We start from the raw sequence: 26,884 nt of genomic DNA on the forward strand, positions 1-26,884 counted from the left end.
ACAGTGCAAACCAGCTTTAAAGAAATATGTTTATTTAAAACTTACATTGAGACAATTAATAGCTTCAACACAGAACAAGATAGCTTTAGGAACATAAAACAAGCTATTTTACAATATGTCTCAAAGCGTCCTAAATTCTACATCTCCTCTGACTTAAAGGGAGAGAGCCAAGATTATATTTTCAGTAGAGAAGGGGCTTGGATACCGATAGCCCAAAATACTCACGGTGTACCAACTTGAACTAAGGATGTATTTTACAAATAACTCAATGAGCCCTAGCACATGGATGGTAATCTTCAAACATCAAGCAAGCGTAATTTTTCACAAGTGCATTATTATGCAGGAGGATTAAGTTCACAACAAGTGCTCTACTGTATGTGCTTCAATGTCAGACATTCGTAGTGATGCTCAGAGAGTAAGACAAAAGCCCTACCAAGGTAATCAACAAAGCCGTTATTTGGCTATCTAATTAAATTCCTTGAAGCAAGATGACTACTACATTATGTTACTGTTATTGTATTACTCACTCAACTATGAGCTGTTTTGTTTCCAATGACCAGAACACGTTATAATATAGGCATTATAACAGCAACAAAAATGGACTATTCTCAAGAAAGCGACAAACTGGAGTGGACTGTGCCACAATGTTTGAAAATTAAAGGAGAGACTGAACTGCTTCTCAAATATTCTACAGTTAAATGGCAACCTATAAATACCCTATTTTTCTAGTGAAGGCAGAGGACTTGCTTCACAATTCTGTGGACTTTCAAAAGACAGGAAGTGTGGCCAACATGCCCTTTTTATTTAAGCTTAATTAGATGAAAGTACAAAAAAAAGTCCCTTTAGTTATGCTTGTTAGGCCAAGTAACTAAAATAATACAATTTAGCTTGTCTACCTACAAGAATAGTGTCTTATTAGAACAATATGAAGCAGAGAATGAAGTATTTAAAACATCGCACATGCTACACTAGTCAAGAAACAAAGAGGAAAAGAGTGTACCCTCGAAACCGCCTTACCAGCAGCCTGAAGAGTTTAAAAAACAAAAGCACACAAATCTTTGATAAACACTATCTTTCCAGCTTCAAACCTCTGTTTTCTCTCTCTATATATATGAAAGTCAATATTTTAAAAGTTTTTGGTCCCAACAATACTATATAAAACTGAGTGACCAAAACAAAACTTCATCATGAAGTCAATGAATTAAGATTTGTTAGCAAAATATTTTTGAATTGGCACAGCAAAAGCAAAGTTGGATATCAAGATATACAAGACTAATCATGCAAACTGCAAGTGAGAGGTATTACTTAAACACTAAGCTCACGACTGACATTCTCAATAGATACCACAGATTTGTTTTCTTAAAACCATGGTGGGGTAGGTATAGTTAAGGAATATCCATTCTAAGACAGAAGTAGCACTCAAAATTATATATAAATATTACTTTTTGGTATAATCAATTCCTCTTTTTTCTTTCCACAAAACAAAAACAAAAGCAACAACAAGCACACAAGGTCTGCTGAATATGTGTTAAGCTGTCCTTTTTAAACCTATATTTTTAACTGCTTAAAATACCAAACGCATTCTTTTAAGTTCTCATCAAAAAGGAAACTTCTTTCCCCAAGAGCCATTTTAGGCTTGTGATCATAGTCAGAACCTTTCTAAATACTCTGGAAGTTATTTCCAGTTTAGATTTCAGAATGTCAGCCTTGAACAGATTTAAGCAAATCTGGTTTCCTTCCTTATTAACAAGTTAGTTAGGATATTTCAGAAACACAAGTTATTGATGTGAAGTCACACATGTGAATTCAAATATGAAAATTAGAAATCCAGTCGTCAGGAAAACCTGCACACATCATGCAAGGAAGGACTTACCCCTTCTTTTCAGCCATGGCCTAGGCAGCCTGCTGAGTTAAAAAAACAACAGTTTCAATCAAGTGTTCAAAACCAGATTATACCTAAATCTTAGAGGAGTTAAAACTTGTCACATCCCCTGAAGAAAGACCACCCCCCAAATAACTTGGTAACAATGTCTCAGAAGACAACTCTGAGATAAGATCCAAAAATCTTAAATCACACCTTTTAGAGAGAAACTGCCACTGTAGTGAGCTACTAAATTATTTCACCACCACCAAGAAAAGGAAGCACTAGCTACCACAGTCTATCAGGAGAACATCACTCAGTGAGCTTCTCTGTCTCATTTGCACAGACCTCTCTCAACTCAGAATTAGCACTTCTCAGAAATGGCTTTTTTCAAAATAACTACAAATGGAAATTGGTAAGATGGTAGATGTGGCATAGGATAATATATCTTCATACAGAAATAGGACTTGGAAGTTTACTACCCCACTCCAATGGAAATGAAATGGTTTTAAAGCGGATTTCCAATATATTTATTGACAAACTGTCCTAGGCAGGAATACTAATTCAAGGGCTAAATATTAAAAGTCTTGCAGCAAACTGAGAGCCAAAATTTCTGGTTGTGCTTTTTTTGATATTTGATACAATAAGGAGGTTAATTATAACGGACTAGGGGAAAAAAATCACTTCACTTGGAATTCAGTACTTCTAGAACCGCATTCTGGAATGTCTAAGGAGACAGACATTCTGAAAGAAACAAGAAACATAAAATGGACCCCTTTTGCAACACATTAGGGCAAGAGTCCTCTAAGCTAACCGAGTACTAATTTGTATAAAGCTTTGGAGTGCATTCGAGAATCGAAAAATGCATAAAATAAATAAAAGGTAACTAAAGCAATACATTTTTAAGAGCCATAGTTGTGTACCTAAATTTGGTATTCCAGGGTCAAAGTTCCCATAAAAGTCTAGGGCAACTGGATAAAATAGAACAACCAGGGCTGAGAAACAATAAGGCTTCTCTTTAACCAATTTCTCTAAATTGTCACTTCCTTCCCATTTTGGAAAACATTTCTTTTAGAAAGGAATGAGGATTCTATACAATATACATTAGAGCAAAATTTAAAATTGAAGGCATTAAGTGTCGATTGTCATAGGCATTATTTACACTCAGTAATTTATCCTCAAATAAGCCTGCAACTCCTGAAGAAAGTGTTTAAATGTTTTAATGCCTTTCATTGCTCAGTCTATGCGAACACTACTTTTCTTTCTAAAGAAACAAATTTCACATATATAACTTCCTCTGTATTAAACCAATCAGCTAAAGATCAATACTCTTGTCAACTACCATCATCTCAGAGCAATGGCTCCAAGTCTGTAACAGATGCTGAAGAAAAATATTCAAAAAATAATGAGCCAATCACAAATTTTTCATCAGTCATCTCTTCTAGAAAGAAACAACAGAATTTCTAGATAAACACATACAATGAAATACCAATGCAAATATTCTGCAATCATCTTGCTGAAATATTGTGCTTTTCCCTTCAAATCTCAGTCTTACTATTGCACACACCTCCTGCAGATGAGGGCTCAATGCATAAAATCTGCCCTTTTCAAAACCAGCCATTCAGGAAAAAAATCAAAAGGAATATCAAAGTAAATGTGCAAATAAACTGTTGCTTAAAGCATGTTCAAAACAGTAAGTCCCTAAGACAAAAGAGTTTTAACTTGTTGGCAAAAAAACAGCCAAGTGATTATCCCTGGTTTTTCCACTTGTCATTAGTAAGATCTCATTTAGCTAGCACATCCCACACAAACCAAAGACAGAAAAAGACTACAAACCAACAAACGTTACCATATACTAAATCGGGTTTCCCATTCTTCAGTTTTTTAACTATATTTCCTTTATATGGGGCAATAATCAGTTTAGGTAGAAAATAAGTTATCGACATACTTTTTCAAGTAACAGTCTGGGTCTCCTCAGCCTCACGAAACAGGTACAACTGTTTCAAGCTGCACCTTTTAGAGAATCTAGCATTCGATCTGAGAGCTCGGCACTCGTCGCATGTTTAGGGCATGCCGATGTATTTCTTGCATCTGTCTGATCCGGTCCTTCTGCCACATTAAGTTTTGAGGCATAGGATATCTCTGTGTTCCATGCAAGTACCGGTATGGGATTCTTATGTGGCAAGCCGTGGCTCTACAACGTGGCTGTGGCATGGGAGGAAGAAGCATCCACCGCTTTCTTTCCGCACAGTATCGATAGGCTTCCTTCCGATACTGTTTGTCAATATCATCACTGTTTTTCCAGCCTCCGATAATGAAAACGTCATCTTTGTAGTAGCAGATGGCTGCTCCTTCGATGCTTAGGACTTCTGGAGGTAAGCTTTCAAGTATCTCATCGGAAACTTGACTGGCAATTTTTCTTACTGCCTCTTCATTTTCTAAAGAATAACTCTTAGGACAGCATGATGCTGTCTGATAAAAGTTTGAATTGACCACAGACATTTGGAAAAAACAGTAATTGTCAATAAGTGGCAAAGATTCCACATCTTGCCACTGTCGAGTCTCTGTATCATAGCATGTAATTACAGCTTTTAGTCCATCTTCCGTGTCCCGGTCCACAGGAGTGCGGGCAGCGATGTATACAAACCGATCTTCAATGGCTAGCGCTTTGACATCTCGAAGAATCTTTGGTGCGGACTCCAAGTTGTGCCATTTATCTAGCTCGGGATTATAAACAGTCACATCTTTAAAGCCAGGACTAAAGTTGCCATGTCCTCCAATGCTGTAGAGCTTCCCTTTGACTTCTGTTAACCCAAAAGAATGCTTCCTTGTCATCAGACTACAAACATGTTCCCATGTATTCAAATTTGGGTTGTATCTTTCCACAGTTTTAGCAAACCCTGGCTCCATTGATCCAGCAACATACACATAGGACTCTGTTACTGCAACAGCATGTCCATCAAGGTGATTATGAATATGGGGCAGGTTTACCCATCTGTCCTCATCGACAAAATATCCCACACATTCACTTAAATAATCCCCTCCTTCTGACACGCCTCCAATAACCATGATCACGTCCATATTTTGCCCATAGCGAGGTAATAATGAGACATGAGAGGCGGGGTGCTGGAAGGTGCCAGATTGTATGTTTTCAGCCCTCAGAGCATGCCTCTCTACTGCATCGGCCACTAACTTGACGCAAACTTCATTATTGGCCACCAGCCTCTCTGGTTTGACATGCCGAGTAAGGTAAGTAGGTTTCATCTGGGACAATCTCAGCAACTTAAAAAGTTCTTCAAAGTATCTTTCTCTCTCTTCTGCATTTCTCTGAACCCACTTCAGAACTGTTTCAAAGAGAACCTCCTCGGAATCCACCGTAATTTCCAAGTCTGACAGCCAGTCTCGGATGAGATGGAAAGGTAAAGTATAAAACTCTTCATCCTGAATGACTTTGTGGAAATTTCTCCGTATCATATCGGCAGCTTTCAGAGCAAGTTGGCTCAAGGTATACATGTGAGCTAAGCTATGAATGGCCACACAATTGGAGAGATGAAGTTTTTTCTTGAGAAATTCTCCACAAAATTCTTTTAAACGAATTAAAAGGAACCTAAAAATCAAGAAAAAGAAATTTTCAAATGTGCATATTTTTTGTGGTTGCATTTTAAGAACATCTGAATTATACAAATTAAAATGGTAAGCTTTATCTCACTTTACGCCCAACATCTGAAAAAAAGGCAAAGCTCCCCAAATTAAAAAAGGATTATGCTGAAAAGTATATTTAAAAGCATAAAGTCATCTCTATGTAGGATATACTTTAAATTATTTGTATTATATAGTTTATATATAATTATACATGATACATACAACACACACACAGTGGAGATTTCTTCATAATGTAAGGTTTCCTGGAACATATCCTTTGATAAAGTACAACAGAAAAAAATATATATATACAATTTCACTCATATGTGGGACTTGAGAAACAAAACAAACATGCAGAGAGAGAGAAACCAAGAAACAGACTCCTTAACTATAGAGAACTGATGGTGGGGCACAGAGTGGCTCGGTCATTAAGCATCTGCCTTCAGCTCAGGTCATGATCCCAGGATCCCAGGATCCTGGGATGGAGCCCCGCGTGGGGCTCCCTGCTCAGCAGGAAGCCTGCTTTTCCCCCCACTCTCCCTGCTTGTGTTCCCTCCCACTGTGTCTCTCTCTGTCAAATAAATAAATAAAATCTTAAAAAAAACCAAACAAACAGATGGTTACCAAAGGGAAGGAGGAGGTTGAAATGGATGATGGGGGATTGGGGAGTGCAGTAATCATGGTGAGCCCTGGGTAACGTACAGAATTGCTGAATTACTGCTGTACACTTGAAACTAATAAAACACTGTATTTAACTATACTGGAATTAAAATTTAAAAAATTTTTATTTTATAAAGATTTTATTTATTTATTTGACAGAGAGAGACAGTGAGGGAGGGAACACAAGAAGGGGGGAGAGCAGACTTCCCATTGAGCTGGGAGCCTGATGTGGGGCTCAATCCCCGACCCCCAGACCTGAGTTGAAGGCAGACACTTAATGACTGAGCCACCCAGGCACCCCTAAAATAAAAAACTTAATAAAAAATAAAATGCAATAGTCCCACGCTTTATTTTTATTGGCAAAAGTACAAATCCCAATCCCAATTTGTCTATGCCATTCCTGTCCTAATCCCTGGTCAATCACCTGCCTTTTCTTCAATGAGGCAGGGTCTCAGGGAAGATACTTTATTAGGCCTTGACTAAGTGGTACAGGAGCTGTGGCTTCTGGGGGCTATGTCTGCTCAAATATCAGAAGGAACAGCAGTGGAAGCCTCCTGTCAGAGATTTTAATTTTTCTCTTACTCAGTTTTCTTCCTGGGCAGCTGCCAATGGGGGTTGGGGGTGGTGCTGGGAGGGTGTGGCCTTTCAGAAAAAGCAGGGGGTGGGGGGTGGAGGAGTGGCAAGGCAAACTCAAACACCAGTAACAAAGGTATGAAAGTGGTTTGGCGTGCAGCTGAGGAGGAGCTGTCTGCTCACCTAAATTCACTGACACATACTCTCTTGCACAGGGTGTTTGGAAACACCGCTCTATGAAAACAACAGGTAGTGGGGCGCCTGGGTGGTTCAGTGGGTTAAAGCCTCTGCCTTCAGCTCGGGTCATGATCTCAGGGTCCTGGGATGGAGCCCCGCATCGGGCTCTCTGCTCAGCAGGGAGCCTGCTTCCCCCACCTCTCTCTGCCTGCCTCTCTGCCCACTTGTGATCTCTGCCTGTCAAATAAATAAATAAAATCTTAAAAAAAAAAAACAACAGGTAGCATATACTAGGCATGTGCCATGTTCTGGGCAGTGTGCTGGATACTTCCTGTTATTTCCTTGAAAGAACCCTTGAAGGAAGGTATGATCAACAGTATATGGGTGGTAGGGACAGGAATGTTGCCTCAGAGATGATGGGTAAGATTAGATGTGATGGTTGCAAGATACTTAGAACACTGTCTAACAGCAGGCAGCTGCTAAAGCAGATGGAGAGAATTTTAAGAGTTTTAGGTAAACTGCCTGGGGCGTTCTCTCCTCACCTCCAATTCCCCTATAAAGCAGGGGCAAATTTGAAAAATAAGCCCACACAACAGACACAAACATAGCTTGAGTGATTCCAATGACCCTTATCTACCCATTTTCATTCAACAAACCTCCCTCTCTCATATCTATACCTGCCCCCATCCTTCCTCACCCTCTAATGAATGACCCAACCCTGGGCTTTGAGAAAACAGAAGAAGTCAGGCAGAAACTCCATCTCCCCACCACCCAATCTGCCTGCAGGTCTATCCTATAACTCTGCATTCCCAGTCCAACTTTTCCATTTTAAATACGGGTTCTGTCCCCTTCCTGGTTTTAAGGGCTTTGCTCCTGCAATTATTCCTCCAATTCTATAACATCAATTTCTCCTCTTCTTCTGATTTTTTTTTTTTTTAAAGCACACAAACAAGCTCAAATATCTCCTATCTTGGGCGGGGGGGAGACCTCCCCTGACTCTTCCCCAAATATTTCCACGTGTTATCATTATTCTGACCCTCTTTATAGGCTCTTGTTAATGCGATCAAGGACCTCTCTTATTGCCAAATCCAACAATCTATTATGGTTGACAGAGGTGACATGCTCAGGCTACTCTCTCCTCTACACTCTGTAAGACCTATCTCCTCTGCTGGTTCCTTAACATTTTGGAACCCCAGGATGCGATCTTTTTTTTTTTTTTTTTTTAAGATTTTATTTATTTATTTGACAGAGACAGAGATCACAAGTAGGCAAGGAGGCAGGCAGAGAGAGAGGGGGAAGCAGGCTCCCTGCTGAGCAGAGAGCCCGACATCCCAGGACCCTGGGATCATGACCTGAGTCAAAGGCAGAGGCTTAACCCACTGAGCCACCCAGGCGGCTGCCAGGACTCAGTCTTGCCCCTTCTTTGTCTACACTCTCTTCCTAAGTAATTACATCCAGTTCCATGGCTTTAATTACCATCTATATGCCATATTCCTCCCAATCCCTAGCTCCAAATGTTCTTATATCCATCCACCTGCCTCCTCAGACATTCCCTGGGCCAAAACCAAACTCCTCATCTTCCTCCCAAACCTGCTTTCCAACACTCTTCCACGTTTAAATAAATAAATAAATAAATAACCCTATCTTACCAATTGCTTGGATCAAAAAAACTAGCAGTCTTTTCCCTTATACTCTACATCAAACACATCAGCAAATGGTCCCTTCTACCTTCAAAACGTATCTGGAATTGAAGCGCTAATCACCTTTACTTCTCTTTGACCCAAGCCTCTACCACCATCCCAACCTCCTAATCTCTCTGCTTCTACCCCAGGAACCCCATCCTTTTTTCAACACGGCAGATTCTTCAAATCAGACTGCATTGTTCTGCTGTCCCCAAAGCAAAATTCTTCAAATCAGACTGCATCATTCCTTTGCCCCCAAACCTTCCCATCTCCTACTCATTCAGAGTAAGAACTCCTTTCACAAGCTGCAAGCCCTCTGGAACCCAAGCTCCATGGAAACTAGATCCATCCCCATCACCACCCTGAGGGGCCTCTCCCACGCCTCTGCACCTGCATCCATTTGATGGAGCCACACTGGCCTGCTATTCTCTAACATCCAGATAAGCTCCACTTCATGGCCTTTCCAACCTCTGTTCCCTACCTAAAACACTCTTCACCTCACCCCCTTCGGTTCTTTGCAAAATGCCTTCTTCATTAGGCATTCTCTATGTATTAAAAAACACAGCTCCTCTCCACCAGCACTTTCTTTCTTTCTTTTTTTTTTTAAGATTTTATTTATTTATTTGACAGAGATCACAAGTAGGCAGAGAGGCAGGCAGAGAGAGGGGGGAAGCCGGCTCCCCACCGAGCAAAGGCCCAATGTGGGGCTCGATTCCAGGACCCGGAGACCATGACCTGAGCCAAAGGCAGAGGCTTAACCCACTGAGCCACCCAGGTGCCCCTAAACCAGCACTTTCTTTTTTTTTTTTTTTTTTTTTTAAATATTATTTATTTATTTATTTGATAGGCAGAGATCACAAGGAGGCAGAGAGGTAGGCAGAGAGAGAGAGGGAAGCAGGCTCCCTGCTGAGCAGAGAGCCCGATGCGGGACTCGATCCCAGGACCCTGAGATCATGACCTGAGCCAAAGGCAGCGGCTTAACCCACTGAGCCACCCAGGCGCCCAAACCAGCACTTTCTATATGCCCTTACCATGCTGTACTTTTCATCAAAGCTGTAACAATCATCTGACATGCTATCTACTTTATTATTTTTTTTTTTTAGATTTTATTTATTTATTTGACAGACAGAAATCACAAGTAGGCAGACAGGCAAGCAGAGAGAGAGAGGAGGAAGCAGGTTCCCTGCTGAGCAGAGAGCCTGATGGGGCTCAATCCCAGGACCCTGGGATCATGACCTGAGCGGTAGGCAGAGGCTCAACCCACTGAGCCACCCAGGTGTCCCCTGCTATCTACTTTACTTACTTGTTGTCCATCTCCTAAGGTAAGTGCAGCGAGGAAAGGGGCTTTTGTCTGTTTTGTTCACCACTGCATTTCCAGCACCGGAGAACCCAGTGTCTGATCTGATGCATAACAGGCACTCACTAGGTACTTGTTAAAATAATGTACCTGTAACACAATACTGCCAAAACAGACTCCTCCACAACTCTAAAAATGGCATTCACCTGCCTCCTAACCATTCTCTGAAACATCCATTCCTACCCCTCACAATCCATTTCTCACAGTAGCAGAATCGGCCTTTATAATAATTAAATCAGGAGATTTCTTCACCCAGCTTCCCATCGCCCAGTAAAAAAAATCAAGCTTCTTATTTCAATGGGTTTCACACACCCTTCACAGACTAGATCCAGCTCCGCTGGATATTTCCTTTAGTTCTTTAAGCCAAACCGGGTCCTACCAGAAGGCCTTTGCGCTATCTGCCTGGAATGTCCATTTCCCATCTTTGCACGGTAGGGCTTTCTTGCCATTTGGAGGTCGGTTTTAATGTCACCTCCTCAGAAAGGTCTTTCCTCAACCCAAGCACTTATCCTTTCATCCTTTTAAAATGTCAACACAGCACTGATCACACGCAGACTTTCTTTTCCATTGCCTTTGTCCCTCCACCTGGAATCTGAGCTCCCTAAGAGCAGGGCGCCCTCGTCAGACCGGCCGCTGCATCCTCAGTACCCAGTGCAGCGGCTATCCAACAGTACACAGCTGGCGCTCAATAAGTACCAAACAAATGCATTTCCTCGGGGCTCCCTCCGGTCGAAACCCGTAGGCACTGCCTCCCCCGTCCCCTCCCTGGATGCGACCCTGAGGTGGGGGACATCTCCACCTCCCCGCGCGAGGCCCTCCGCATCCCGCCTACCTGTCGGCCAACTCCAGCACCTCGTGCACACTGCCCGTGCTGACGCGGATGCGCCCGGTGTACATGTATTCGATAACGGCTTCCACCGTGTCGGGCTCGGGCCCGGGCTCGGAGCTCCACTTGCGCATCTCCACCCGGCCCGAGCGGGACTCCGAGAACTGGCCCGAGAGGAGGGGCGTGAAGTACTCAGTGGCAGCGGCCAGCACCGAGCGGTGAGCCCGGAACTCGCGGCCTCCCGCGCCGCCGAAGCACAAGGTAATGTCGCAGAAGAGGCCCTGGCGCCTCTGCTCGTTCTGCCTCCAAGATAGCTCCGAGCAGTGAGAGCTGCACTCGAAATCCTCGGCCTCCGGGCCCGGATCGCCCCCGCTCGCCTCCATTGCAGATATGCCAGGCCCAGACCCGAAGTCCACCGTGCCGCTGCCTCGGACTTCGGCGGCCAGCCCTGCCGAACCGGCGGCGGCCGTCTCCATGCTCTCCATCTCCAGCACCTGAAGAGATGCGGCTGCTGCGGCCGCTGCGGCCGCAGCCACCGCCGCCGCCGCCATCTTGACGCCGCCGCGCCCGACCTCCGCAGTCTCGGAACGATCCAGCCGTTCTGGTGCGACACAGAGGGATTCTGGGAATAAATAGTGGGCGCGGGGCGGAGCCGGGCGCCCCTGGTGTGCGCACGCGCGGCCGCGCCCGCCGGGAGCCGTCCCACCTTGGAGAGGGCTCAACGGTGCTGCTCCCCCGACATCCTACACGCGAGTCTCAGTGGGAGGGTGGCTCGTTTCCTGCCCCTTAGAGTGGCATGCTCTTCGTGGTCATTATGTACCAAAAGCCACCCTCGATCATCAAGCCGTGGTTAGTGTCTCGGGTGGCGACAGTGGACTTCTACTTTAAAATTTAAAATGAATTTGGAGTAAACGTTACCGAGCTAAGCAGATGAGGGTGAGCAAGTTACTTAGTATCTCTGAACCAATTTATCTTCTATAAAAATGGGATAGTATCTGTGTTGGGAGATGGCTGTGCGGATTAAATGAAATGATTTGTGTTTTACGTAAGTAATCCATCATTACTCTGGCATACATCTTGTTAAAAAGATGAATAGAAGCCACTTCAGGGGTTAAGCAAGGGAGTGGCTCAATCAGATGAGTGTTTTAAGATATCACGAAATAATGAAAAGGTGGCACTACGGGGGCACTAGTTAGACCAGATATGGATGGATCAGTGATAATGAAAGGATAAACCCATAGGAGGTGGCAACCAGAGAAGTGGAGGAAAGGATGACTCCCTTTGCCTTGAGTATCTGGGAAGAGCTTTGGTTACTCTTCACTGAGAAAGGGAGAGGTACAGATTTAAGGGAGAAGATAGGGTTTTTGTTTTGTTTTGTTTTTAAATTTCATATTCTTTTTTATTTTTATTTTTTAGTAATTTCTACACCTGGGTTTGAACTGACAACCCTGAGATTAAGTCCCATGCTCCACTGAGTCAGCCAGGAACCCCCTTAAGGGGTTTTCTTTGAAGCTAATGTTTTGATTAGTTCGTTCTTTCTGTGTGTATGAAGAGGTGGATGAACATTCTTATTTTATTTATTTGACAGAGAGAGGGAGAGATCACAAGTAGGCAGAGGCAGGCAGAGAGAGAGGTGGAAGCAGGCTCCCTGCCGAGCAGAGAGTCCGATGCGGGGCTCGATCCCAGGACTCTGGGATCATGACCTGAGCCGAAGGCAGAGGCTTTAACCCACTGAACCACCTAGGCGCCCCTGGATGAACATTTTTTAAAATGACATGTAGAAAACTGTAGAGTTCAAAGGAATACAGAAGAAAGGATATGGAGGACACGAGGCAGTAGTGTGTCTTCATTGTTACTGATAGTTTATTGAAACCAAACTGATAATACAGATAAGAGACAGAGGTGGCAGCTGCCAGAATCTTGGTGGATTACAGATGCCAACGGGCTGGAGATGAGTCCTTGAACCCACACTTCAGTAACAGACCCATAAAACAACTGCATAAATACAGAGAACGAAAGACACAAGACATTTCACAGCTTTTTGCTTTGCATTTGTTTTAAACATACGTATGTTACAACTTTACATTTTAAATTACGACTCCATGTATTTTTTGACAATGGCTAAGGATGCAATGGTCCCATCCCGCTGACATAAGCAGAGTTTGGTTTACTTATGTACATTTCAGTGAGATACCAAACAAACCCTTAACACGTAACACATAAAAAGATCTTTAAAAATCAGATTAACACAATGCTCTTCGGGTTATATGAGGAAGAAAGGGAAGTGAAAAAATAAGACATTAGGGATGCTTTCAACTGACGGTGTCTTGATGTCTTAAAAGTTTCATTCCCTTCCTCCAAGGGGGGTAAATTTTTTTTTTTAGCTAATGGAAAAAAGAAAGCAACATCATAACACCTTACACGATCCTTACACAGTGCTTAGATGCTTCCATGTAATAAATACAGCATGTAGCAGAGCAAAAGTCACAATTTATTGGCTTGGTTTTTATTTCTATGCTTATAAAAAAAATACTAAGCTTCTTTGTGTGGACTGAACAGTGTTAGCCTGTGGCTGTCTTCGGTGCCTGTACACCGTGGCTGTTTACATTCCAGGCCCATCCTAGAGCAAGCTCCCGTGCCAGCTGTCTGCACATTGTTTGTTTCCCAGGGGAGGAGTTCTTGTCTTCACTTTACTGCAACAGGGTTCCTGGTTCATTACATGCTCATGTGTTCCGGAAGAACATATGAAATATCATCCCACGGGTGACGATAGAGCCCCTGCTTCAGCCTCTTCTGATCGAGATAGTGTCCTGAAATATGGAGCAAAGGCATCTTTTTTTTTTTCTTTGAAGATTTATTTATTTATTTATTCAACAGAGAGAGAGAGAGAGAGAGACACACACAGTGAGAGAGGGAACACAAACAGAGGGAGTGGTAGTGGGAGAGGGAGAAGCAGGCTTCCCAACGAGCAGAGAACCCGATTCTGGGCTGGATCCCAGGACCCTGGGATCAGGATCTGGGACTAAGGCAGACGCTCTACGACTGAGCCCCCCAGGTGCCCCAGGCATCTTTTGATTAAGAGTTGCTGAGTCTGTTAAAAGTTTGGCAATGGGGAGAGGACCAGGACAAGAAATCTTCCTAATACAAAAAAAAAAAAAAAAAAAAAAAAAGAGGAAGTAAATCCAGATCCACTGCATAAGTGGATGGCAGCCTGAGTAAAAGGCAACGGTTAGATTTCATTCTGTTTTCCTGGGCTAGCAGTTAGTCTCATTCTGTTTTCCTGGGCTAGCAGTCAGTCGTGTCCGAGAACAAAGGAACAAAGAATAGGGGAAGTTAAAGTAAGAAAGGAAGGATTAGGAACAATGATGGTGATAATATGACTCACAGAAACTTGCCACATAGGTAAGTGTTATAGCTGAACCATGGGGGGAACGAAACCAAACTGAATTTTTCTTCTTCTCCTTCCCCCCACCCCCGGTATTTTATTTATTTGAGAGTGAGCGAGAGAGAGAGAGAGAGAGAGAGAGAGAGAGAGAGGGCGAGCATGGCACAAGAGCACGGGCGGGGCAGAGGGAGAGGGAGAAGCAGACTTTGTGTTGAGCAGGAAGTCCACGAAGGCTTGGATTCCAAGGACCCTGGGATCATGACCTGAGCTGAAGGCAGACACTTAACCCACTAAGCCACCCAGGTGCCCCTAAATTGAATTCTTTTTTTTCCCCCCAAAATTGAATTTTCAAGAACAGCAACAACTACCAACTCACCAATGAAGCCCATACTCCTTCCCAGCACAAAGATGCCATTGAGGGCTCCAATGTCAATATATTCATCAGCTTCCTCCCTGTAACACACAATCAACCTGTGGTTTTAAAACGGCTCACATGACTGCCCTCCTCCCCACAGGCAGTACAACTTCTGCCCTAGAAGGAGACACTAGCTCTCTTTGGTTTCAAAGCAAAGAAAGGGTGCTCTGGGTGGTAAGAGTAGAGATGATTTTTGTTTTCTTTATGCCTCTCCATATCTTCTTTTTCTTTTTCCTTTTTTTTTGTAAAGATTTTATTTATTTGACAGACAGAGATCACAAGTAGGCAGAGAGGCAGGCAGAGAAAGACAGGGAAGCAGGCTCCCTGCCTAGCAGAGAGCCTGATCTGGGGTTTGATCCCAGGACCCTGGGATCATGACCTGAGCCGAAGGCAGAGGCCTTAACCTACTGAACCACCCAGGTGCCTGGCATATTTTCTAATGTATTCTCTGTAATGAGCATTCACTGCTTTTAGAACTGGAAAGAAAAAAAAAAAAAAAAAAAAAGAGCTGGTAGGAAACAAGCATCAGTAATTGTTAAGAAGAAAATGGCCGCAGAGCTCACCGGGTAAAGGACCCACAGTTTCTAAGCATGTCTACAAACGCAACGCCGATGAAACCGTCTACGTTCAGGATAAGATTTGGTTTCTGGGAAGACAAAAAAGTCAAAGCACTTATCATTATTTCTCATTTTCTCTTTGTAAAATTTCCACAATTACTACTACTAACCTAACTATAGATCCTGACCACAATTTACAAACCTCCCACCAAAACATCCCAGCTGGTTAGGAGAGGAAGTGTCAGTTTAACTCCCAATGTCTAGCAGAGAACCCAACACCTCGCTGAAACAGGATACGTATCTGTTGAACTTAGCAGTGCAACAGAAATAGAATTTCCCAGAAAACCAGGTTTGATTTTTGGCAGCACACAAAATGTAGGCTGGCTCTTATTTCCCTCCAAGTAATGCACCGACAGTCTATGATTTGGGAATTAGGGACATTTTCTCTTTTACCTTTGAGGTGGTAATCTTCTCGACTTCCAGAGCATAGTCAAGCAGAGGGGTGGCGGGGAAGTGCTGTTTGACGTAATCTTTGAGGATCTGCACGCGCATGTCTGGGTTGTTTATCTAGAAAGTGACCCAAAGTTACAGAGGAGCCTACCCTAATAACACTATTAAGAGACATGTCTCGGGGCACCTGGGTGGCTCAGTGGGTTAATGCTTCTGCCTTCAGGTCGTGATCCTGGGGTTCTGGGATCAAGCCCTGCGTCGGTTCTCTGCTCAGCGGGGAGCCTGTTTCCCTTCCTCTCTCTCTCTGCCTGCCTCTCTGCCTACTTGTGATCTCTGTCTGTTAGATGAGTAAATAAAATCTTTAAAAAAAATAAAAGAGAGAGAGACATGTCTGGGCTCCTGCCACAGACGAACACAAATGACTGTATTACAACTGGGAGGTGTGTTTCAGGGACCTGACCCGCATGTTGGATTCCATGTGGCACAGGTGATGACACTGTGCCACATGGTTTCTAAAGTCTATTATGTCACCAACAAGGAACTGAGACCTGGAGATGTTATCTGTATTCACCACAGGCCTCGGCCTCCATTTAAGCAGCAGGGGGCTAGGGCTCATCTACTCTCCCACTGAAAGTCTTTGGTTCTGGCCACTAACCATGCTGCCCACCGGTCAGCAGCCTCCTCAAGCTATGACAAAGTTCAGCAGAGTTCTTTTTTCAACTAGCAAGCACTTACTGGTGTGGGGCAGCAGAGCACCCCTGCGATTTTAAGGAAAGCTCTGGACTTCCCATGCTTGAGGCCACACCATCTACTAAGAGACCCAGGCTAAGCAATAACTGATCAGAGTTCAGGCATCAGCCGACTCCCGATACTAAGTGACCTCCGGCTCCCAAGTAGAAGGCGCTGCTCCAGTCCACAGCGCTGGGCCTCTTTTGAAGACAATGTTGGAACCCTGCTGCCACATTCAAGCTTTTGGGTTGTTCCCTTTCTGGAGTCCATACTTAGCTAGCATGTCTCTTTGCTAAGGGAGGAGGTCACTGTGGCTGCAAAGGCTGGGTGGAATGTTCCTTAGAAAGGAACAGTGTCCCTGATCCTCATGCAAAGCTGTTTAAGGGCATTCTGTATTATAATGGAAAAATAGCTGCCTTATCATTGACATCTGTCAACACAGCCAAAGCTGTGCAGGTTATGAGTCAGGAGCCTGGGTGTTCCCAGCTAGAACAATGCTGTCCTGGCACCATCCACCTGCAGATTCGTCCTTAAGAAGAGTCACAACTTACTGATTTCACTCGGTGACCAATGCCCATGATCAGCTTTCCTTCCTTCTTCATCTTGTTCACAAACTCCATGGGAATAATACCACTGTCAAAGGCTTTACTGAACATCTTGGCAGCAGCATCCAGGGCACCTCCAAACCGGTCCCCCTGTAGGACAAGCAAGCCCACATTGCCCTGAGCTGGAAGAGCCTCCTTCAGCATCGCAGACCAGTCTGGCATGCCCCAAACTGCCCTGCCATGTGGTCTGACACTTCGAGGCTCCTTCTGGGACCCCATGGCGGCCAAGTGCATGTTGCCAAAGGCACATGACCCCTGCAGTTCTCACCTCCCAAGATGCCAGTACTCACAATAGTGAGCAGCCCCGAGGTGAGGCTGGAAACCAGGTCCTTCCCAGCCCGAGCACAGATGATGGTGTTGTGAGCCCCAGACACAGCTGGCCCGTGATCCGCTGTCACCATCAGACACATCTCAATGAACTGGCAGGAATATTTGGGCAACCTAGAGGGGGAGGAAAGGGCCACTAAGAGGAGGGTCAGAACAGAGGCGAGTAGTTGAACAGGAGCTACACTGACCTGAAGAGCCAAGCTTCTACTTGCTCCTGTCCTCCCTCAGGAAGTTCAAGGAGGTTAGTAACTTCCCAACCCACATCTAATACAGTATCTTGCAATCCCACGGCAAAACATGCAGATTCTTGAGCATCTCCTAACTTGTTGATTAAAAAAAAAAAAATCTTTAAAAGCAGTATTTGTTAATTCATTTGAGAGAGAGCGCCAAGCACAAGCATGGGGTCGGGGGAGGGACAGAGGGAGAGGAAGAAGCAGACTCCCTGCTAAACAGGGAACCCAATGCCAGTCTTGATCCCAGGACCCCAGGACCCCAGGACCCCAGGATCATGATCTGAGCAGAAGGCAGAGGCTTTGAACCGACTAAGCCACCCAGGCACCCTGCAAATACTGCTTTTAAAACAGGAGTAGAGTTAGTTGCCATGGTTTGAAAATTCTTCTTTAGGCAGTGGCTTTCAGCGTTGAGTTACTGTCAGAGAATGTAACCTGTATTTGTGGCAACCCTCTATGTGCCAGAGGGAGAAGTGAGACTACTGTCCCCCTTCCCAGGGGAGGACGCCTCATCGGTCTGCAGGGTTCAACCCCCCCATCTGATTAAGAATGCAGTCTGGAGACAGGGGATGCGAAAGCAGACAGGGAAACCCGCTCAGGTGTTACTGAGGCCCTCCTCCCAGGAAGGGCCTAAAGCAGGACCAAGATCCATCTCTGCAACTTAGGGAATGACACAAACCAAGACTTTGACCTGGCCTTTTGCCCAGTGCCACCCCAAACCAGGACTCTGTGAATCAGGTACTCACTGGCCCCTTCCCCCACTGTCAGGCCCAGGGGAGGGCTAAGTTTGGGAGTTGCAGAGACACCCATTTTTTCTAACACTCAGGCTGATAAGAGAGGACCCAGTACGAGGTACTTCATGCCTGTTTAGAACCTCCGTGGGGCCTGTACTCTCTGACTTACCAGAGCCATCCAGACCTTTCTCTCAAGAGGCCTACATTTACTCTGTCTCATTTCTTTAAACGCACCAAGGACAGGGGCTGATCCAAGATCCCTGATGAGGTCATTGCTTTCTACTTCTGACCCTTCTGTCCTTGAAGACCTAGGGACAGCTGGTATCTCTTTCCTCTGGCCTTGCAATTGATCTGTGGCCATGAAGATTGATCCTGGACATATTCCCCAAGGCTGCCCACCCCCACTCCCTGGTCAGAGGAAAATCCTTAACTCTGAGTCACAGATGGCAGGACCCTGCACACCTCACCTTCTCTGGAACCACAGGAGGCCAAGGACCCCACCAATGCCCATCTCTTCCTTGAAGACCTCGGTGATGGGCATGCCTGCGTAGATGAGCTCCTGTCCTCGCTCGTCACAGATGCTGGTCATGAATGAGGCAGGTTTGCGGATTAAGCCCAGCTCCTGAGCAGAGAGAGGGGAAGGGGCGAGCAGCACAATGTGACCACAGAACTCATGTCTCAGGTAGGTCTTAAATTCTGACTGCCAAGTAGCAACCCTCAGACCAACTCATCCCAAGAAAGAAATACAAAAGCCCTTTTATTATCTGATTTGGGTTGTAGAAAATAGGAGTGCCATGCCCAGGGCACCCACAACTCCCATCCACAGGTTCGTTTTTCACCCCACAAATGTGTCCTAAGGAGAGGAAATGAAGCTCAGAAACCAACCCAAGGCCACCTTGGGTTTCTTGCTAAGAAATGCAAGAATGTCTCTAAAGGGGAATGTTTCTAACATTCTACATTCGGCTGCCAACCCCCCACCAAAATGGGAGGAGGCAGCACGTGGCTGTGGGAAAAAGGGATCCCCTCAATCTGTCCTTCAGCCAGGGAAAGGGACTGGGTTGAACTCGTGGCTTCCAGAGCTGGGGCACAATGGGGCGTCATTGCCAACTCTACCTAAGCCAACTCTACCTCAGACCAACTCATTTCTCCAATTGTCCCCTATCAATTTTAAGATTAAAAGAGTTTTTTTTCTTGGAATTTTTAAATAATATATGTGTGTTCCGAGCCCCGAGCACACACTCTGCAATCTCAGTACTAAGCACTGCAGAAAAGGGCCCTATTGATTTTAATTTAAAAACGCCTTTCCGCCTTAATGTTTGTCAGTTTAATGGACACCTATCTGGCCTTTCTTTCTCTACTTTTGTCCATATACGAAGACACATGGAGAATACAAAACACTGTTTTGGTATACATACATTTTTCTCATAATCATGATCTACTGTCCCATAATACTCTTATTTACTCAATGAACTCAAACTCCATGAAAGTTAGTGCATACACATATCTAGTTCATTTCTTTAGCTGCTATAAAGTATCACATCATCGTATGACAAAACCACAATTTGGGCCATTCTTCCGCTGATAACCATTAACTGGAAAATTCTTTTTTTTTTTTTAATTTTTTACAGATTTATTTATTTGATAGAGAGAGACAGTGAGAGAGGAAACATAAGCAGGGGGAACAGCAAGCGGAGGGAGAGGGAGAGGCAGGCTCCCCGCTGAGCAGGGAGTCTGATGAGGGATTCGATCCCAGAACCCTGGGATCATGATCTGAGCCAAAAGCAGATGCTTAACTGAGCCACCCAGGTGCCCTAACTAGAAAAATCTTGAACACAGTTGTGTGAAGGCATAAGCGTTTCCCTGAAGTAGCTTTCTCGATATGGAATCGCTGTCCCATCAGGTGTGAGCATTCGTTGTTGTTTTGATAGTAATCTTCACACCCAACAGGGGCTTGAAGTCATGACCCCAAGATCAAGAGTCACATGCTCCATTGACTGAGCCAGCCAGGTGCCCCAGGGGTGAGCACTTTTTTATTTTTATTTTTTTTTAAGTTTTAATTTTCTTAATTTGAGAGAGAGAGAGCAAGCGCACGAGCAGGAGGGAGGGGCAGAGGGAAAGGGAGAAGCAGGCTGTGGGACTTGATCCCAGGACTCGGGGATCATGACCTGAGCTGAAGGCAGACATTTAACCAACCAAGACAGCCAGGAGCCCCAAGGGCCAGTACTTTTGAATCTGATATTACCCAGCTGCCTTTCAGAAGGGTTGTGCCCAGTTCCAGTCCCACCACTAACAGAAAAATGCACCAGTCTCCCTCTACCCACACAGACACAACATATTATCAAAGAATTTTTTCTTTGTTGACCCAAAAGGGGCAAACTGGTATCACAGTTTTTGCTTTGGCTCCTTTTTATGAGTGAGGTTAAGCATTTATTTTTTCATGTTGAAAGGCCATTTCCTACTCATTTTTCTTTTTTTTTTTTTTTAAGATTTTATTTATTTGACAGAGAGAGATCACAAGTAGGCAGAGAGGCAGGCAGAGAGAGAGAGGAGGAAGCAGGCTCCCTGCTAAGCAGAGAGCCCGATGTGGGACTCGATCCCAGGACCCTGAGATCATGACCTGAGCCGAAGGCAGCGGCTTAACCCACTGAGCCACCCAGGCGCTCCCATCCTACTCATTTTTCCTACTGGTCTTTTAAAAACTGATTTCAGAGAGTTCCTGTGTTTTAAGAATATTACTTTTCATCTCTGTGGCTGAGACAACCAGGCAGAGCAGACTCTCTGCTTCACCCTGACGCCCCTTCGATCAAGTGTAAACAACTCTAGGGGACGTTGTCTCTTTTCAGCCTGTTTCCAGGCCAGGCCACGTGGCTGGTGGGACAGACACCCTGCCCTTCGCCCTCTTGGGCCCTGAATTGGTCAGAAGGGGCTAGCTCACAAGCTCCAGCTCATAAAGAGGGGTTGGAATCCAAGAATAATCGTCAAGGTTTCTTCTGATGCCCTTCGAGTAGAACTGCCCTCGGAGACAGGGTCTGGAGGCCAGAGCAGTGATTTACAGGGTTGCCCTAAGGCAACCAGGTTTCCAGGGATTCAAGCCAAGCCAACTCAAAGCCCACCCCGTTGGCCTCCCAGCCTGCCTCACCCACCCTCAGAGGCATCCGCAGCACCTACCCTGGCCCAGGAGTAGTCCATTGGCACGGTTGGAGGCGGCACCTCCTGGGCAGGGACAATGACTCCTTTGGCCACAAGATCTTCGTACACAGACCTGGGAGGGGAGGAAAGGGGAGGAAGAAGACAGCCATGTGGACTTTATGTTTCTGGGCACAGCTAAGCCATCCCAGGAATGCTCCTCCACCCAACGCCAAAACGCCAGGTTTTTTGGCTCTGCACTCCCCGCTTCCTGGCAGTGCCTTACACCAGCTGGGTTCTTGAGAACTGAAGGAAAACTTGTTCTGGCCAAGACCCACCCACTAACCCTGCAGAGCTTTACAGAAAGCTGAATCTGGAGGCTACGGAAAATGGGAGGAATGGGAAGATCCAATGGGTTATCCAATACCAGTTTATCAATCAGAGGTGACACCTCTAACCGTTTCTGTGCTCATTTCTTATTTACAGAACAGCCAAGTAGGTAGGCTCAGAAATCGAGCATGTTTTAATATCAGTCTGAATGGCCTGGAATGGCCAGGTCTACAAACAAAATAAAACAAAAACTGGAAAGAAAGAAAAGATTTCAGACCATCTGTAGTTGTAGTCGTCACCTAAAAGGGACCAGGAATTTCAGACACTTCTGTGTCACAGAGGCTCCAATCCTCGCGGGGTATCTGGAAAAAGAGCCGGAGGCTGGCATCCTCCCCACAGTCCACTTACTGGATGATTTCTCCAAGTTCATCAAAGCTCGGGGGCACAAACACTCCCGCCTCCTTCAAAGCCTGGTTCTTGGCTACTGCAGTTTCTGAAGCCTGGTTGGCACACGCTCCGGCATGGCCAAACTGCACCTGGAAGGCCAAGGGCAGAGGCTTTACTGGGCTTGTAAAACCCTGGCAGGAGAGGACAAAAAAGGCTCCTGGGAACGTCGGTACCCACTGCAGGCCAGACCCTGCTCAATGTTCCATGTGAATCACTTCATTCAAGCCTCACACAGCCTTACTCAACAGGTATGCCAAATGACTCTCGACCTCTAGACCAAGAGACCAAAGCACCGAAGCTTCCTGGAGGTCACATAGCTACTGTGTAGGGGAGCCAGGACACAAAGCCTGGCGGCCCATCTCCCTGTGGCAGCCAGAGGGGTGGGTTTTTTTTAAAATTAAGATTTTATTTATTTATTTGACACAGAGCACAAGCAGAGGGAGCAGCAGCTGGCAGAGGGAGAGGGAGAAGCAGGTTCCCCACCGAGTAAGGAGCCCGATGTGGGGGCTTGATCCCAGGACCCTGGGATCATGACCTGAGCTGAAGCAGATGCTTAACCACCTGATTTATCTATTTTTATTTTTTTTATTTTTTTTTATTTTTTTTTTCCCTCCCTCCACCTCCCCTCCTGATTTATCTATTTTTAAAAAGTATTTATTTATTTGAGAGAGAGACAGAGAGAGACCGGCCGGGGGAGGGGTAGAGGGACACGAGAGGGACAGGAGAGAGACCATCTCAGACTCTCTGCTCAGTGTAGAGCCCACCTCAGGGCTCGATCCCATAACCATGAGATCATGACCTGAGCTGAAACCAAGAGTAGATGGCTAACTGACTGAGCCTCCCTAGAAGAAGCTCCTTCTAGCTTCTTTTTAAAAAGTCAGATTGTAGGGGTGCCCGGGGGTTTAGTCAGTCAGACGTCCGACTCCTGGTTTCAGTTCAGGTCGTAATCTCAGGGTCGTGGCCGTGCTGTGTGGAGTCAGTTTAAGATTCTCTCTCTCCCTCTGCCCCTCTCCCCATAAAGTACATAAATCTTAATAAACATACGAAAGATAAAAAGTCTGTAGGTCTCTATTCCCACATGGCAACAACCACCTGGAGCCGACTAGCACCTGCCCCCTCCCACTTGAGCATGCGGTAAGATGAACTCTAAATCCAAGGGCATGGGGTGACTGGCTACAGGAGGGGAGCATTAGGGAAGAGAAAGCCCATGGGGAGAGCTACAGGGTAACGATGTCTTTTTTGGCCACCCAGTGGGGAAAATGAGGTTAAGCATACGAGATGTGGTACAAAACCCCGATCAGGGCGGGTTGAGGTGGGTGATGACAATAACATCTAAGCTATTTGAGGAACACTACATCCGGACCCTGTCCGCACACCTGACTCACTTCATCTCCCAGTAGCCGTGGCTGCTTCCAATGAGAAAGGAAACAGAATGCCGCAGGGGTGACGTAACTTGCCCAAGGCCACACGGGGAGGCTGCGGTAGCATCCGAACCCAAGCAGTGTGGCTTCTCCCTGGGTTCTTACCCACTACATAGAACCAAAGGGGCCTTAACTGTCTAAAAGGTCAGGAACCCTTGCTCTGTTAGCAATGCTTGAAAAACACAAGTTTTCAAGCACAGGCTCCCGGTGCGTTCTTTATAGGACCGGATCTGCACAGGTGGATGGGTGGGAAGGAGAAGAGACTCTGTACTCAAATTCATGGAAAATGCTGGGTTCCAGGCAGTCAAACTAGTCTCTTAAACTCTGAGATTCCTCAACACTAAAACCAAAATAAATTTAAAGATTTTATTTATTTATTTGACGGGGGGGAAGAGGAGGAGCAGAGAGAGAGGGACAAGCAGAGTCCATGCTGAGTAGTGTTGAGCCCAACACAGGGCTTGATCCCCTGACACTGAGATCATGACCTGAACTGAAATCAAGAGTCGATGCTTAATTGATTAAGCCACCCAGGTGCCCCCTCAAAACCAACATTTTTAAAAGGAAGATTAAGTTCCAAGTTCTTAATTTGTAGAAGCTCCCTTTCTGTTTGCTTTGGTTTGCTTTTGTTTTGTTTTGTTGACCCATGCTACAGGACCAGTGTTTTGTGGAGCATAGTTCTGAAAAACGCCCCCCTTAACAAATACCTCTGGTCTCTACTCCCATTGCTCGGTTCTTAATTCTGTTTTCCTGATGAGCTATCTCTGCTTGCCTACAGGTGGAGATTTTGTTGCAAAACTATCTTACCTCCTCTATAGGGGAGAAAGTTCTGCAAGGTCATGTGACCTAATTAAGAAGTCAAAAATCCCTTATTAGCTGGGCAGTCACTGTACTCCACTACATTTGTGTATGCTTGAAATTCTATAAATTAATCTTTAAATTAATTGAAAGACAAAAATAAAACACCTTGAGGACCTGTCTCATCCCTGGGGTGATGATGGGCGCGCAGCCAGAAACGGAAGAGCGAGGTCCTTGCCCTGCTGGGAAATGTCCTCAGCATAGCTGGGGGGAGGGGGCGAGGTGGAGGGCTAGTAATGCAGAGCTGGTTAAGAGAAACAGTGCAGGGGGAGGGACGTAATATTTTTGGCTGCTGACGCGGAGGGGAGAGCAGTCAAGAAGAAAGAGAATAAGGAAGAGCTTCATGGAGTCAGTGAACTGGAGAATGGAAAGGAGCATTTGCTAATAAGACTATGGGTGCCAGACCCTTTCCATTACTTTCTTATGTGAGCCCCTCAACAATCCTCAATCATGCCCATTTTACAGCCCAGGAAGCTGAGGCACAGAGAGGCCAAAGGACTTGCCCTGGTCACACAGATCCACCAAGACCTGACTCTAGCCTGTGAGAGCAGAGGCCATGCCTGAGGGATGGGCGCAATCCCGTAACCCGCTCCTCTCCTTTTACTTACTTGGAAAAAAAAAACATACATAATTATTATATAAAATCACATTACCACATCCAGTTTCTTTAATCTAATATAACTTAAACTTTTAAACATGTCAAGCTGCACCTCGCTCTCCTGCCTGCTGGGTTTTCAACTGCCTGTCTGTGTTGTGATGACAAATCACCTTCTGACCCGCATTTGGGTTGTTCCATTTTCTGCCACAACAACATCACGGGCATCCTTGCACCCACACTTTGAAGTATTTTCGCACGTAGACCCCCTCGAGTAAATCTGCAGAAACAGAACTGCTGGCTTAAAGGAGGGCACAAATGCGGCCACCATGAGGGGGGTAGGAATCAGGAATCTCAGCGGGCGAGGCAGGCGGTGCAGGGGGAAAGAACGGGGTGACGGGCTCACCGGCAGGAAGGGTGTGGGCGTCCAGCAAAGGGATCGATCGGCACAGTTGCGGGAAGCCTCACGGCCCAGTCTTGTCCTCATCCGTACACAGCACACACAAACTGCCTGTACAAGCCCTCACCCTCGGAGCCTGGCCCCCTACTGATCACTGATGGGTGACAAGTCTTTGCTACCCCGGTTTCATCACCACTGATGGGCCATCTCCAAGACAGAGCTGGAGTCCTGGAGCTACGGCCTGACGGGCCATACCCAGCAGAAGCAGGCGACTCGGAGAGTGTTTGTACTGGCTGCCCGTCCTTGTTCCTTGCTGCGCTCACTGTAGGGCTCCGGGTACTTTCCCGTCCAGAACAAACCTGGCTTTCTTCTACAGCCCCTCCCCAGCTCTGCACTTGGCATGTGTCCTCTTCCTTCTCCACCTCCCTTTCGCACAGCAAACCCCTTCTCAGACCTTGGATGCAACACAGGCCTCACCTTCCCTGTGGAGCCATCTCAGCTCCTTTAGACAGAAGTGTGGCGGCTCCAAGCAGGGACTCAGAGCCTTGTTCTGGCCTTTATCTGCTGATGGCTGCCCCCCACCCTCCAGTGGACTTACCCTCCTAGAAAGCAGGGTCCCAGCTGGATATTACAGGAATGCAGTGAGTGATAAATGTGCATTGGAGGAAAGAGCTGCTTAACCAGGGGACCACACAGCTCACCTCAAATGCCCCCCACCCCGCTCCACCCAGCCAGGAGCGACCTGCGCAGACTGTACCTCAGAGGAGAACATGGTGGCACAGGTCCCGATGCACCAGCAGACCACGGGCTTGGTGATGCGGCCCTCCTTGATGCCCCGGCAGATCTTATATTCCTCAGTGCCCCCTATCTGCCAAGGAACAAGAAAAAGCCCCTAAGTCAGTGGAACCAGGTCCCGAGTTGCTGTGGGCAGCACTGTCGCTGGAAAATCTGCCCCGAGTCAGGCAGGGGTCAGAGGCTCCAGGAGTCCCGAATTACAACTTAGCTAAAAGATGAAGACATATGGGCACTGGCCAAATAAGAGCCTGTAGGACTAAGACAGGATGCAAGGAAGAACTGTAACCGGGGAGTGGGTGTCCTCTGGAGTCCCTGGGACGCCCCTCCCCTATCTAAGGGTATACGATGACTTCGGATCAGACCTGCTCAGGTGCACAAGCAAGGAATGGGGTTGTAAGACTCTCCCAAACTGAAAAAAGTGCACTTCTTGCTCCAGCTGTGCACTGCCCAAGAGACCAAGGCCATCCCGGAGCAGCTTCTTAATTGGTCCTAGAATATCTTTCGCCACCAAGAGTCAAGAAGCTTTTTGGGAACAGACATGGCAGTGTTAACAGCGATGGCCTCTATGCCCCAGAGTGTAGGGAGCGGGATTACCAGCGACTGGCACATTAAGTCATATATAACCAAAATGCATACATTTAAAAAAAAAAAAAAGAACAAAAACAAAACGGAGATCACACATTACTTTTAGAGTCAGAAAAAAAA

General features: G+C 45.8%; 2 protein-coding genes across 4 annotated transcripts in view; both read right to left on the reverse strand.

The window, feature by feature from the left end:
* Positions 1 to 15: 15 nt before the first annotated feature.
* KLHL11 (kelch like family member 11) lies at positions 16 to 11,404 on the reverse strand. 2 transcript variants are annotated; one of them, XR_004280559.1, is made up of 3 exons: positions 10,785 to 11,404; positions 3,810 to 5,468; positions 16 to 1,905 (listed from the first exon to the last, which is right to left on the reverse strand). XR_004280559.1 is itself a non-coding variant. In XM_032321165.1 (2 exons), the coding sequence occupies exons 1-2, from the start codon at positions 11,327 to 11,329 to the stop codon at positions 3,887 to 3,889; spliced, it is 2,127 nt and encodes a 708-aa protein (XP_032177056.1). In that variant the 5' UTR covers positions 11,330 to 11,404; the 3' UTR covers positions 16 to 3,886. The 2 variants fall into 2 exon arrangements, 1 of the variants encoding a protein (XP_032177056.1); XM_032321165.1 differs by having other exon boundaries at positions 16 to 5,468.
* Positions 11,405 to 12,617: 1,213 nt separating this feature from the next.
* The window catches only part of ACLY (ATP citrate lyase), a 43,617-nt gene continuing 29,350 nt past the window's right edge, over positions 12,618 to 26,884 (reverse strand). For both annotated transcript variants that reach the window (XM_032320050.1, XM_032320049.1), the window contains 10 exons: positions 26,142 to 26,252; positions 22,075 to 22,202; positions 21,379 to 21,472; positions 18,678 to 18,832; positions 17,210 to 17,360; positions 16,866 to 17,009; positions 15,589 to 15,702; positions 15,142 to 15,224; positions 14,540 to 14,616; positions 12,618 to 13,588 (listed from right to left, as the gene is read on the reverse strand). In XM_032320050.1, the coding sequence (XP_032175941.1) occupies positions 13,494 to 13,588; positions 14,540 to 14,616; positions 15,142 to 15,224; positions 15,589 to 15,702; positions 16,866 to 17,009; positions 17,210 to 17,360; positions 18,678 to 18,832; positions 21,379 to 21,472; positions 22,075 to 22,202; positions 26,142 to 26,252 (1,152 nt within the window). In that variant the 3' untranslated portion in view covers positions 12,618 to 13,493. The remainder of the gene's footprint in view (positions 13,589 to 14,539; positions 14,617 to 15,141; positions 15,225 to 15,588; positions 15,703 to 16,865; positions 17,010 to 17,209; positions 17,361 to 18,677; positions 18,833 to 21,378; positions 21,473 to 22,074; positions 22,203 to 26,141; positions 26,253 to 26,884) is intronic.

The sequence above is a fragment of the Mustela erminea genome, chromosome 18 (genome assembly GCF_009829155.1).
Source record: "Mustela erminea isolate mMusErm1 chromosome 18, mMusErm1.Pri, whole genome shotgun sequence".
Taxonomy (NCBI): Eukaryota; Metazoa; Chordata; class Mammalia; order Carnivora; family Mustelidae; genus Mustela; species Mustela erminea.